This window comes from Maylandia zebra, linkage group LG6 (genome assembly GCF_041146795.1).
Source record: "Maylandia zebra isolate NMK-2024a linkage group LG6, Mzebra_GT3a, whole genome shotgun sequence".
Lineage (NCBI taxonomy): Eukaryota > Metazoa > Chordata > Actinopteri > Cichliformes > Cichlidae > Maylandia > Maylandia zebra.
The window spans coordinates 14,721,920-14,736,146 of NC_135172.1; the positions used below are offsets into that span (position 1 = coordinate 14,721,920).

At 44.0% G+C, this 14,227-nt stretch overlaps 1 protein-coding gene across 1 annotated transcript in view; it reads left to right on the forward strand.

Annotated features, from left to right (window-relative positions):
- The first annotated feature begins 2,040 nt into the window (after positions 1 to 2,040).
- LOC101466016 (uncharacterized) overlaps positions 2,041 to 14,227 on the forward strand; it is a 47,363-nt gene continuing 35,176 nt past the window's right edge. The window contains exon 1 of the mRNA XM_004569006.3: positions 2,041 to 2,412. Within this exon, the coding sequence (XP_004569063.3) occupies positions 2,334 to 2,412 (79 nt within the window). The 5' untranslated portion in view covers positions 2,041 to 2,333. The remainder of the gene's footprint in view (positions 2,413 to 14,227) is intronic.

The following is a 14,227-nucleotide window of genomic DNA, read 5'->3' on the forward strand; positions in this document are numbered from 1 at the left end:
AGACTTTTTTAATGTAACAACCACCCAATTTACCTTTTACGGTATACCAAAAAAAGTAGAGGCGACTGCTCAACTTGACTGAGATGGATGCCTTCCTGAAACCATGATCCAAAGCGCGTGAGACTGAAATCCCGTGCAGTGTCGTAGTAAGTTATTGACTGCACTCGAACATGATATGAACAATTTAATCTAGCCTCTCTGCATATCATGTAGTTTCTACACTATATAGTGACACTTAGCTTTAAAGCATGAGGCACTTGTGTTAAATACACGCAAGATGCTTATGTAAATCCAAAAGTTGGCCAATCCCTTTTTTTCAGTGTAAAGAGAATTCTAGCAAATAGTGTAAATGGCATTAATAAATGTACACCACTAATCTAAGAAGAACAGCAAAAATGTTTGATACAAAAATTTGTAAATGTGTGTGGAAACTGTGGAAGCCTGACAGGTGTGTTTACCTGTCACAAAAAGGAGAGCACGGAGTGTTTTTTAGAGAATGGTATGAATGATTTCCTGATGCGTTCTTCATGGCAGAGAGGGTAAAGAAGGAGAAGGAGCTCAGCCCCCTCTGTAGTGAGGAGTTGTGGGGGGAGATGGGTTATTCATTGTGACTACTCCAGATTCCAGTTGAGGTTCCAGCTGTGCATTAAGTTGTTGAGTCTGATCAATTTACTTTAGCTTTTGTTCTAAGACAAAGAAATAAGACCATTAACACAATGGTGTGGATTCTTTTTTATTTTGGAGCACAAACATATACACACACGCACTTCAACACAAGACAGTAGCTTCCAGTCATACATTTAAGACAACCTACCTGAAGCAGGAGGTACAGGGACTTGGGAAATATGCCTGGAATCTATTCTCTTCTCCAGAAAATCAGCATGCATGTGTGCCAGAATCCAATTGAGTCTTGTTGCCAAAACAGTGCTGTTACTTGAAGAGCTCCTAATAATTATGACTAATAATATCACAAGTGCCTTTAAATATGAGATCATTTCCCTCTGAGAGTCTGATCATAAGCAACGTGCCGAAAATTGTGCTTACAAAGGAAATAATTGCTCTTTCCTTCTGATACTTTGTAATTCTCTGAGATAACTTACAGTATGTTGCCAAAAGTGTTTCTGTAGAAATAAAATAGAATAAAACTGAATTTATTTTAAGCCCAATCACAAAAACTGTAATGGGATTCCAGATTTGTGGAAAACCTGCAGCCAGATCACTCCATAAATAATAACAATAATAACAATAATACTAATTATAGTAGAAAATCACCCTTGTGCACTTTTTATGACAATATCCGTTGAAATTTGGTCAAAAATTTGCATGCACATACACAAAAAAAAAAGGAAAGAAAAATACACATCTTTTAGACATAACAAATGCAAATGAAGCATGTGTGTGCGCATGTGCGGAGTTCGCAGTCTGTTAGACTTCTTCATTCATAAACTTCTTGTACTCCCAGTGAGCTGCTTTAACTTTTGATAAGTTTCTGCAGAAATCAGGGAGCCTATTTTTCTTTTATCGTGCACATGTGAGAAGGCTATGGTGTGCGTCTGAAGAGAGCGTGGGGTGGGCAAAGACAGACAGGCACTGGAATTTGGAATCTGCAGCGGCATATTTTTATTAGTTGGGCAGCACCGCTGTCCTGTCCTAGCATGCTGTGTATGTGTGCCTTCAGAGGGGGGGGAGCAGTCAGTGCAAAGTGGCACACTCGTGTTTGTAAAAGAGAGCAGTTCCCCCCCGGTAGGTTATTATTAATATTAAAGTCTAATAACAAAAAAGTGTGCATGTGCTCGTGCGTGCCATCGCTGTATTGCAATCTGTGCTCGTGCACGCAGGGCACACAGGCGCGCCAAATCACAGAGACATCACATAATCCCTAAATCACTCATCCAGTATTGATGCTAAGAGTGACACGCGCAGTAATTATGGTTTGAGCACAGCCCCACGAGCCTAGAAGGAGTCTCCGGGGAGGCAGGGAGGGAGGGGTCGCCCTGCAGAGGAGGAGAGGGGAGGGAGGGGAGAGAAAGTGAGGAAAGTTCTCTGCGGGTGAAGTTAGAAACACCTTCCCCCAGATCAAGGGGCTCTTCATCACCGGTCTGCCGTTTTCATCCGTCCACCCAGAAGTCAAAGAGCAAAGAGAGCGGTGTGCGGGCTCCTGGGTATCACCTGTAATCAGCTGAGTCCGCTTTTATGCATGCGCGCTCTTAATTACAGCTGCGCATTAAGACGCACGGGCGCTGCCAGACTGTTGAAGCTCTCTGGTGCAGAGTCAGAGCCGTGTCCAGAGGAGCGAAGAGCAGCCGCGACGGAAGTGTTTCATTAATAAATTCATGATGGATCGATGGAGCCAAGTGCGCCTGACGTGGCTGCTGTTGCTGCTCGTCGCCTCGCTGCACACCTCAGGAGCAGGTAGGATGAAGCATCCACGCTTGTTTATTAGTTTATCTTGTGTTAATAACTGATCCTCTAACTTCAGTTACCCAATTAAACGATGTATAAAAAAGTTGAATTGGATCCTCCCTCCTTATCTCTCCTCCTCTAACCTTGTCACATAACTTGTCACCGCCTGCCCTCCAAGTCTCATGAGCCAAGTCTGAGTGTCCTTTTTAGCCCATCCTCGATCCTGTTTTCATGCATTTACAGAAAATGCACCGTCAGCCACTTGTTTGGTTCAAAACTTCCTAAAACTCTTATCCATAAATACGTCTTCTAGTCATTTTCTTTGGCCTCCTTTTGAGGTATAATGTCATTCCTCTGTGTTATGCAGACCTAAGGCTTATTGAACTGAATCACCTTTCTCGAGCCCACTGCACATTTGCTAGACATTGGTAAGATGTCGGCCTATATGTCCAGACTTGTTAGTCCATACCTGCTGCATCTGTCTGTTCTCTCATAGCACAGCTTACGAGGTGTTTAGCCCATACAGCTGGGTAATGAGGAACAGACTGAGGCAAATTAAAGTGAGCTGTACTGAACTTAAACTGGAGATCCTTGCAGCAGCTCCTGGAGCTGCACCAGAACCATATGTGGAGGACTTTAACTGTCCAGGGCTTTTAGAGCCCAGGGTGGACGATGTTCATCACCAGCACAAGCTCAAGTGAGCTTCTTTTTATTTTACAGAATGAGAAAAGCCTCCAACAGTCCATTTTATGGTTACTGACATCATACAGCTCCTCTGAGGAACTCAGTGAAGTGCAAAGAAATAGTTTGTTTTAACCTGCTAAGCCAAGACTGACTGAACCTTAGTCAAGTGAGGCCACATACTTTCCCGTGGCTTCTTAAAACTTGTGAAAACAAGTTTTTTTGCTCAGTAACACAGTCCTGCTTCAAAATGAATTTTTGACCTTTAAGTCATTAGCCAACAATTCACCTCAGTGTGTCTTTAGGTGTTTTGGAACATTTTTCTTTGAGCGCTTGAACGGCTTTTTGTTCACTTTAGCTTAAAGACATGAGGACATCATCACCTGTGTTTGAGCTTCATTCTTAAATCTGGAAATGGCACTTATAACAAAACAAGTCCAGTGTTGGATATTGGATAAAGATCATGTAAACTAAGGGAACAGCTGAAGATGAGCTAGTTTAGTCAGTCACACTTTAAAGTGCTTCTCAGGGACATAAAATGCTTCAGAAAATGAAGGATAGGCTTAAAAAAGTCCAGGCTGAACTGTGTTCTTCATCTTCTAACTGTTCTTGTTTTCCTCATTTAATGATGGTTTCATTTGAAATCCCCCCAGGAGTAGCGAGCAGGTGACTTGCCAAACACTCCACCATGTTGTCTTCACGTGCTCCGTCTGAGAAGATGCTGAGAAAGCATAAAACTATTTGTGTTATGTCTCAATAACCTTTAATAGCATCTGCCTTTGTGTTGGAGATTAAGAAAAAACTTACGATGCCATATTTCAAGGTTCATTATCCTCCATCGCAGTGTAAAGTAGTAACACACACATACTCACATACCTTATCTGTGAAGGTCATTTCTAAGCTGACTAATGTAACCTCTGGACCAGAAGGTCATCTCAGGTCAAACTCAGGTTATAAACCTGACCTGGAGGCATCTTGAGCGTGTCTCAAGATGTTCTTGTAAATAAGAGTTTATTAGAAAATATCCCACTGAAGCGAAGAGAAACACAGATTCACAAAGAGTGAAAACACATGAACAAACACTCTTTTGTTTACCTCATCAGCTCTTTTCCAATTAACGAACAAACTCTTGTATTTTTTAACAGCCTTTGGTCACTCTTGATATTTTTCTCATGGTAGGAAAAGGTCACGCACCTGGCTGTCCAACAGGTTTTGTTTAAATTATGAGCTCAGACCTCAGAGCAGCGTGGCCTGAGGTGTTTCTGACGCCTACCCTTCCTCACTGTGTAACTGATAACTATCAGCCTGACACAGTCTGTTTAGCCATTTTTTCAGTTTGAGGTTTTGCTGTTACAGTCTGACTGACTTACACCACTGACATAACCTATGGGAATGCAACAGATTCACCCTTTTCTCAGCATCAGTTATTAAGGAGTAGGCAGACACAGGTGGTACTGAGCACCTTAGTAAAGGCTCTGCTTTCAGAAGTAAACCTTGGATAAACTGAGCAACACCTGGGTTTACCTTCTGTTTCATGTTAAAATGACTGCTGGTGAAAGATGTTGTACTTATAAGGGCTGGGAGTGTCAGTGTGGGGGTCGGCCTGCCCTGTTAGACTGAAACACTTTGGCAACTAGTGGATGAATTAGAGTTAGAGTATTATCTTTGTACTAACTGGTAATACCTGAACTTCTTATCTGGCACTAGATGTGAGTTTATATTTATCCAACTTTGTTTTTTTAAATGCCTTGTTTTTTAGCGCTCACAGGCAAATATCGGGATAAGACGATGAGGATTGACTGTATCGTTCTGCCTTACCTTAAAGAGAATCTGCCATGCAAGACTCCACGAAGAAATCCCTGAAAACATTCACTCAATCTCTCAATAACTAAATGCAGAGTTTTCCTCCATCTGTACTCAGTTAATGCCGTATATATCCTCAGGAGAAAATTATGTTCACTTTGTTTAAGATCAAAGCAAAATGTCTGGATGGATTGCCATGAAATCTGTACAGACATTTTCTATTCAATGAACACTGCTGATTTCAGGATGATGTGTGACAGCAAAGATAGTCTGGAACTGAATTTTGGTCCAGTGCAACGTCTGATGTGGAAAGTTGAAACTGGTATTACGCAAACAGAAAGACACATTAAGACCCTAATTTAAAAGGCTAATGACTTTTAATACTTGTTTTACACAGAAAAAAGTTGTTTTGGAGGAAAAGTATTTCCTCCAAAACAAGAAGGATATATGTATATGTGTATGACTTTAATAATAACAAAACTAAGACATTTTCATCGGTCTCTGCTGTGCTTTGTCTTTAGCTAAATGTTAGCATGACTAAGGTAATTACAATTAGTGCATGAAGGGGAACCAGTCCCCAAAAAGCAAAACAAAAGAATCCACATGAGTATGCTTGATATGTCAAAACAGAAAAATTACTCAGATGGAAAAGTCATTCTCAACCATTTTCATCTACTTATACAATTAAAGCTTGTCCCAGCTGTCATAAAACAAAAGGTTGGGCTCACTCCTATCAGTGCACTGAATCGCCAATACAGAGAGACAGGGAAGCTTTCACACTCACGTGCACACCTACAACCAATTTTTGAACCACCAGTTAACCTAACATGCATGTCTTTGGACTGTGGGAGGATGCCAGAGGGTGCCCACACAGGCACAGGGAGAACATGCAAACATCACACAGAAAGCCCACAGCTGGCTTGTGTTTTCTAACTCAGGACTTTCTTTCTGTGAGGTGACAGCAGCAACCACTGTCCCAAACAACACAATGCTAAGGAAACACAGGAATTTACATGCACTCAAAATATGAAGACTTTAAAGGCCCTACATTAATACAAGAAAAAAAAAAGCTTTTAGTTAAACTCGTTTAGTTCAAATCAGCTGATGCCTGGGTATTTTACTGCCCGGCTGTGTAAACCGTCTGGGTAACTGGTTGTATAAAAAGTTTCTAAAAGGACCCCAAGAAACACGTGTTGAACCACTGGTGATTTCAGGCTTTTATTTTGAAATATCAGACAAAGCACTTTAAAATGAAGGATGCATGTACAGGATTAACCTTTGAGCCAGCTGCGAGCCGTGGTCAAGTGATAAAATACAGAAAAATTATGAGATCGATTCCTTCTTTTTTCTGGGACAGCAGCTCTCCAGTGAATGCATTCAACTTATAATCTGACACGAGGAATCATATTTATTTCTCTATTATCTGTTTTTTTTTTTTTTTTTAATAAAATCATGCTTTGATGTTAAGGTGCTGATAGATTTTTCACCATTTGTATATTTTTTTATGACTCTGGCACAGCTTTAATTTTTTCCATGTTTAAAAATATGCTCACCCTTTGTTCTCCAAAATCAAAGCTACCATATGATGCAACAGCCAACAATAATAGGGGCCAGAGCCACATAAAGCAACAAGTATCGACCCGAGAAGAGCCGGAGCCCTGCGACTGACAAATATTGATGCAGTCTTTGATCGGCGTTTGAGAGGAAGCCTGCATGAGAGTCAGACTGTATGCACTGTACATACACTGTACATACAGTGAGAGTGAAACTCTCATTTAGGTAAAGAGAAGGGAGAAGATCACAAATAAGACGCAGATTCCTCGAAGGAGATCGGAAGCACTTGTCGCAGGTCTGTTTGTAGGCTTCCCTCTCTCTGACGCTGATATTACGGATTCATCGAAGCGCTTGTGTAAATTTATGCACAGACTTGTGTGTGTGTGTGTGTGTGTGTCTGACAGCAGGAGAGACAATCCAGTGTGTTTTCTTGATCAAAGCCAGCTGAACTGGGCGGAAAGAAAACATATGGTCTCCCTATCCTATTTTCTACAGTCTGCCCCTTTCTCTTCCCCCTGGCTTCCATCCTCCCTGTTCTTATTATTTCCTGGTTTTGTCTCTGTGGAGACGAACCTTTTAGAGGGACGTTGGAGCTATGAGACGTTTGAGTCTACAAAAAAATAAAAGGATAGTAATGACAGGCTCCTAGGGCACATGCTCTGTGGGGGGTTTGTGCCCTTGAGTGCCCTCTTTTTATGTGTGTGTGTGTGTTTTGGTGCAGTGTAGGAAACCTTAACTGCAAAGTGTGTGCTATTGCATTCTTTGCTATTATTGAGATAATGGTACGCTAATCAGAAACACACACAGATAGCAAAAAAAAAAGTTGCCAGTCTTCAAACATCTGGTTACCAGAAAATCCATAGTCTTTCCAACATGGTGCCAATTTAGTTGTTGGTGTGTTGTTTGCGTCTGGCTTTAGTGCTGCAGTCTAACTTGTGTTCATCCAGTCATCCACCCGTGTAGATAAAGTTTTTCATTTCTTACAGTTTAAGCTCAAAAAGCCATGCTGAAAGATTTCTTTATCTGAGATATGATGCTGAAACCGTACCCTCTTCTTATAGTCAAGATATCTCAGGAATGACATGTGTAGTAGGCGTGTTGGAGTTTCACTGGTCTGGCCCTCTTGAGATTAAAGTGAGCTGTGTTTGCTCCGTGATATAAAATGAGTCTGACATCGCTGGTCTACTGTATGTTCAAGGAATCAGTGTGAGACAGAAGATCAGACTTCAGACTGTTACTTCCACTCTTGGCCGTGTGTGACATCATTAAAATGGGATCTCTGGGTCTGGCTGTTTGCAAAGAAGCTGGTTAAACCTTTTGTTTGTGAGCGGCAGCGAATCAGAAAGCATATATACGTGTGCACCTGTTGGAGGTACACTCAAAAGTGCCGCTTTCTAGCACTGACCTTTTGACCTTTTTTGTTTTATTTAAAGTAACTGGATAAATTAAATTAGATACATTTAAGTGAATATTAACTGTATTTAGCATTAATATGACCCTTTGACTCCTCCACAGCACTGATTTTCATTTCTAAGCTGTGTTGGAAGGTTTTTGACTTCCGGCACCTGAATCCCCTGATTAGTTTGAGTACAGTAAAGAACATTTTTATACAGTAAAGAGCATTCTGCTGTTTTGTCTTTCTGTTCAAACCACAATCTTTTTGCTTTTTGTGGAGGCTTACACTTGACATACTCTGCATGTATGTGCTTGTTGCTCACGGTGCCCCTCACACCACAGCTTAGCGCCTGAGGATAACAGCAGAACCCGATGGAGAGCAGAACATCTCCTTTTGTATGTACAGCACAGTATAGGTACGATGTGACTGTTTGTCTGTGTGTGTGTGTGTGTGTGTGTGTGTGTGTGTGTGTATCTGCAGATGTTGCTTTGAACCCATACACACTCACACATCAAGAGCATATGGAAACATTAGCTGACATTAGCTAAGTGCATATAGAGTAAAAGCAAACTCTCCATGTCGTGTCTTGTCCTCAGCTGCATTCAGATGTCAGTGCTGCTGATGTATGACTGAAACCCCTCTGCCTGCTTATAGGTGTCAGTGTCATCCCTTAAGTCTATCATTCTAGCCTGTGTGCACAACAAGAGCTACCTTGCAACCAATCTTTATCTGTAAGTAAAGCATGCTAACATTGGAGCAGAGTAATAAAACAGTTTTATATAGTGTTGACCTTTTTAGTACATATGTGAGTCTAAGGGCCTGTGGGCCAAATCTGGCCCTCTGCAAATTAGGTGTTGTGTGTATGGTTTTGCATCACGTGCACACACCAGACATAAAAGAAAGCGCATCCACACTGCAAAGGGAAGTTGATCCTGAAGGTGAACAATTTCAGAGGCCTGTGCATTCATTTGCCACAAGACAATCACTGTTTTCAAGGATAATTTGCACCGTCACTTGAAAACTGCACACAAAGGCATCACAAAGTGCCAGTCGACTACAGCAGAGTGCGCTTCTTCAAGCCAGATCCCAAAATGATGGAGCTGTAAGAGCAATTTTCATCAAAACAGAGGAAAAGGCTAAGTGGCTGTTAGAAACTGTAAAATTAATTTGAAAAATTTGAATACAATTTCACGGCTGAGCAATAAAAAAAGAGTGTGCAGAAACACGATTAAATATTCATCACTTTGCTTTTGCATCAGGATTTGTTTGGTTTTGTTAGCATGCAACTACCAGCTGTCATATTCAAACTTGATGATCTAACAGACTTGTGAGTTGGCTGTGGAGAAGTTTCATTTTAGAGCTGTAATCAGAATGCATTATCTTTATGGATAAATGGTATAATGGCACAGCACCTTTTTGTTGACAGGTTGAGGGCTTTTCATGCAAGTGTACAAGCCTATGCAATAAAGCATGACAATAACATTCATACAGTATGTCTCATATGATGGGGTGACCTTTATTCAAACTAAGCTTAACACCACTGCTATACAGGTAGAGGATAGTTTTATAGGTATATTTTTATTTTGCAGATGGTTTATAAGTTTTTATTTCAAATGCAATCATCCATCCATTTTCTAACATTAACATTTGGCCACTGGGACAACAGCATGAGCAAGGCAATCCAGACCTCCCTCTGCTGATAATCTCTTCAGAAATAATCTCTTCAGCATATCCAAGATCTGCCGTGGAGTCTTCTGGTTGGATGCTGGAAACATTTTAATGGAAATATTCCAGTAAAAAGCAGAAAATGTAATTTACTGTCATTGTACTGTCAGTGCATTATCAGTTTTTACAGATGTTTCCATAAATGGTAAATGCTAGGATTCAACGTGTGGTTAGATGAGGGCAGAAACAGTAAAGGATCGCAATTTCAGCTCACCTCAGTTTGCAAACGAGCAACACATCTGCACACATCTGGAACCACCAGATTTCCAGTTCAAATTCAAATTGTACCAGTGAACCAAATGAGTAGTCTCAACCAAAAACTCAACATTTTAGTATTGGCAAGGTATGTTGAAGACGCGAGGACCCAAAAATAGGACACAAGGAATTAAATAACAATAACATTCAATTTATTTGATTAGTGGCAAAAAGACAAAGAGCGATTCAGAAGACCCTTATGAAGAGAACATCGAGGGAACAGTTTACCCTGCCGGGATAGGGTTACCGGGGCCCCTCCCTGGAGCCAGGCCCGGGGAGGGTGCCCGAGGGCGAGCATCTGGTGGCCGGGCCTTAGTCCATGGGGCTTGGCCGGGCACAGCCCAAAGAGGAGACATGGGCCCATCCTCCCGCAGGAGACTGGAGACTCTGTTGTCCTGCTGGGAGACTTCAATGGGTTCACGTGGGTAACGACCTGGAGGGGCGTGATTGGGAGGAACGGCCTCCCTGATCTGAACCCGAGCGGTGTTTTGTTATTGGACTTCTGTGCAAATCACAGTTAGGCCATAACGAACACCTTGTTCGAACATAAGAGTGTCCATAAGTGCACGTGTTCTGGACACTCGGGTAAAGAGAGGGGCTGAGCTGTCAACTGATCACCACCTGGTGGTGAGTTGGATCAGGTGGCGGGGGAGGACGCTGGACAGACCCGGTGCACCTAAACGCGTAGTGAGGGTGTGCTGGGAACGTCTAGCAGAGGCCCCAGTCCACGAGATCTTCAACGCACACCTCCGGCAGAACTTCAACAGCATTCCGAGGGAGACTGGGGACATTGAGTCCGAATGGATCATGTTCAGCATTTCCAAAGCTGCTGCATTGAGCTGTGGCCATAAGGTGGTTGGTGCCTGTCGTGGTGGTAATCCCCAAACCAAATGGTGGACACCAGAGGAGAACGGAGCCACCAGGCTGAAGAAGGAGTCCTATCAGGCTTGGTTAGCCTGTGGGACTCCCGAGGCAGCCGACAGGTATCGACAGGCCAAGCGGAATGCGGCTCGGGCAGTGGCTGAAGCAAAAACTCGGGTGTGGGAGGAGTTTGGAGAGGCCATGGAAAAAGACTTTCGGACTGCCTCGAAGAGATTCTGGCAAACCATCAGGCGTCTCAGGAGGGGAAAGCGGTGCTCTACCTGCACTGTGTATAGTGCTGGCGGAGCGCTGCTGATGTCGACTGAGAAAATTGTCAGGCGGTGGAAGGAATACTTCGAGGACCTCCTTAATCCCACTGACACATCTTCCGAGGAGGAAGAAGAGTCTGGGGATGAGGGGAATGACCCGCCAATTTCCGCGGGCGAGGTCACTGAGGCAGTTAAACAACTCCTTGGTGGCAGAGCCCCTGGTGTTGATGAGGTCCGCCCCGAGTTCCTGAAGGCTCTGGACGTTGTAGGGCTGTCCTGGTTGACACGCCTCTACAATGTTGCATGGAGATCTGGGGCAGTACCCTTGGACTGGCAGACCAGGGTGGTGGTCCCCATCTTTAAGAAGGGGGACCGGAGGGTGTGTTCCAACTACAGGGAGATCACACTCAGCCTCCCAGGGAAAGTCTATGCCAGGGTGCTGGAAAGGAGAGTTCGTCCGTTAGTCGAACCTCGGATACAGGAGGAACAATGCGGTTTTTGTCCTGGTCGCGGAACACTGGACCAGCTCTTTATCCTCTCCAGGATACTTGAGGGTGCATAGGAGTTTGCCCAACCATGTGTTTTGTGGACTTGGAAAAGGCATTCGACCGTGTCCCTCGGGGTGTCCTGTGGGAGGTGCTGCGGGAGTATGGGGTGTCTGGCCCATTGCTACAGGCCATTCGATCCCTATACAACCATTGCAAGAGCTTGGTTCGCATTGCCGGCAATAAGTCGGACTCGTTCCAGGTGGGTGATGGGCTCCACCAGGGCTGCCCTTTGTCACCGGTTCTGTTCATAATTTTTATGGACAGGATTTCTAGGATCATTACAGTGCAATATCTTGCACGTCATGGATATATATTTATAAGCACAAACATATGGACTTTTACATTGTTTTTTTATATATTTTTTTACTTTTAACTTTTGTTTCTTTTCCTTTTTTTCTTAGCTTATGTAAAATCCTTTTTAGCATGTTTGCACAGTCGGGGGGAGTACTTTTTTAGCCAGAAAAAACATTTCACTGTATGTTGTACCAGCTATAACTACATGTGACAAATAAATAAAGAATTGAATTGAATTGAGGTGCAGCCAAGTGGCGGAGGGCTTTCACTTTGGTGGCCTCAGAATCTCATCTCTGCTTTTTGCGGATGATGTGGTTCTGTTGGCTTCATCGGGTGAGGACCTCCAGCTCGCACTGGAACGGTTCGCAGCCGAGTGTGAAGCAGCGGGAATGAGGATCAGCACCTCCAAATCTGAGGCCATGGTTCTCCATGGGTGGAGTGTCCACTCCGGGTCGGGGATGAGTTCCTGCCCCAAGTGGAGGAGTTCAAGTATCTCGGGGTCTTGTTCGCGAGTGATGGGAGAAGGGAGCCGGAGATCGACAGACGGATTGGTGCTGCGGCCGCAGTGATGCGGACGCTGCACTGGTCCATCGTGGTGAAGAGGGAGCTGAGTGTAAACGCGAAGCTCTCAATTTACCGGTCGATCTACATCCCTACCCTCACCTATGGCCACGAGCTGTGGGTAGTGACCGAAAGAACAAGATCGCGGATACAAGCGGCAGAAATGAGCTTCCTCCGAAGGGTGGCTGGCCTCTCCCTTAGAGATAGGGTGAGAAGTTCGGCCATCCGGGAGGGGCTCAGAGTAGAGCTGCTGCTGCTCCACATTGAAAGGAGCCAGCTGAGGTGGTTCGGGCATCTGACAAGGATGCCTCCTGGGTGCCTCCTAGGTGAGGTGTTCCGGGCATGTCCCACCGGGAGGAGGCCCCAGGGCAGACCCAGGACACGCTGGAGAGATTATATCTCTCAGCTGGCCTGGGAACGCCTTGGAGTTCCCCCGGATAAGCTGGAGGAGGTGGCTGGGGAGAGGGAGGTCTGGGCCTCTTTGCTTAGGCTGCTACCCCCGCGACCCGGCCTCGGATAAAACGGATGAAGATGGATGGATGGATGGATGGATGGATGGATGGATAGTGGCAAAAAGATCTCATAGATAAACAAAGTCACAAAGGAAGAACAAAAACCAATGTCAAGCTGAGGGTCATAAACAGGCGGTCTATGCAGTGACAGGAGGGGGAATAAGGCACAGGAGAAGGTAATCAGCAACAGGTGAAAACGAGGATGGCAAAGCAGACAGTCACACAAGAGGGAAACTGGAACAGGAAGTAAAAGCAAATCAAGACGTGAGGAAAGACAAACATAGTAAAACAGGAAGAAATGAAAAGATAAATGATGCTGAAACATGAAGATACTAAAGCATGAGGACTGACATAAAGAGGAGGCACAGGGGGACACACAGCACAGGGGAAATAAGGGAACTAAAAACACAGAGTTGCAGAACAAAACAAAATACCAAGACAGTGACAAAGTACTCACACTGACTGTAAACTCCCTTACATGGAAGTTTTTTTTTGTAGTTTTCTTGTTTGTTTTTGTTTTCTGCTCACTTTAAACAAAAGCCATGATATCACCAGCTCTGACGCTTCGGTTACCAGTCAGAGGACTAAACACAGAACAAGTAATCAAGATGTCATTTCCTCAGCCAGTTAAAGGGACAAAAAAAAATCACTGGCATGTTTTAATAGCATGGACTTGTATCTGTAAATGATACAATGCCAGGCAGGAAGACTGAATTACAAGCTGACAGAGTGCTAGCAGGCAGCCTGGCAGACAAAGCAGACGGACAAACCGAGAAAAAAAGAAAAAAGAAGAGAGAGGCAACAAATACATCTGGCACTCAGACTCAGACATTATGCCAACCTCTTGTGTGCATGCACATGCCTGTGTGTGTGTGTGTTGGGAGGGTGATTGGGTTAAGGTGCGTGGCAGATGGAGGGTTTACGTAAGCCTCAGAATACGTGTGAAAAGGAGCCACACCAGTAGAGGCATGCCCTCCTCTCCCCTACCATCTATTATTTCTCCTATTTTCCCCTCTCATCTCCCTACTTCCAATATGTTGCACATTTCTCCGCCGACCCCCCCTTCCCTCCAACCCGCCCAATCCGCCCAGCCTCGTCTTTTATATCACATCTTTCTTGGCTTAGTGTCCTCCCAGAGCTCTGCAGCTATTGTGTGCACATCACGCAAAAGAATCTGAATGTCTGTGAGTGCATATGTTACGCAGTTTAACGATGACGGGGGGATGTGCTCTCTCCGTCTCGATCGGGTTGCTTATATGTTGTGCCAACATCACCCCACAAACTTTAGAGGAGACAGACATAACAATTGCTGTTATGTGACACACATAACAGCAATTGAACACATTGAACACAAGGTTTTCAGTT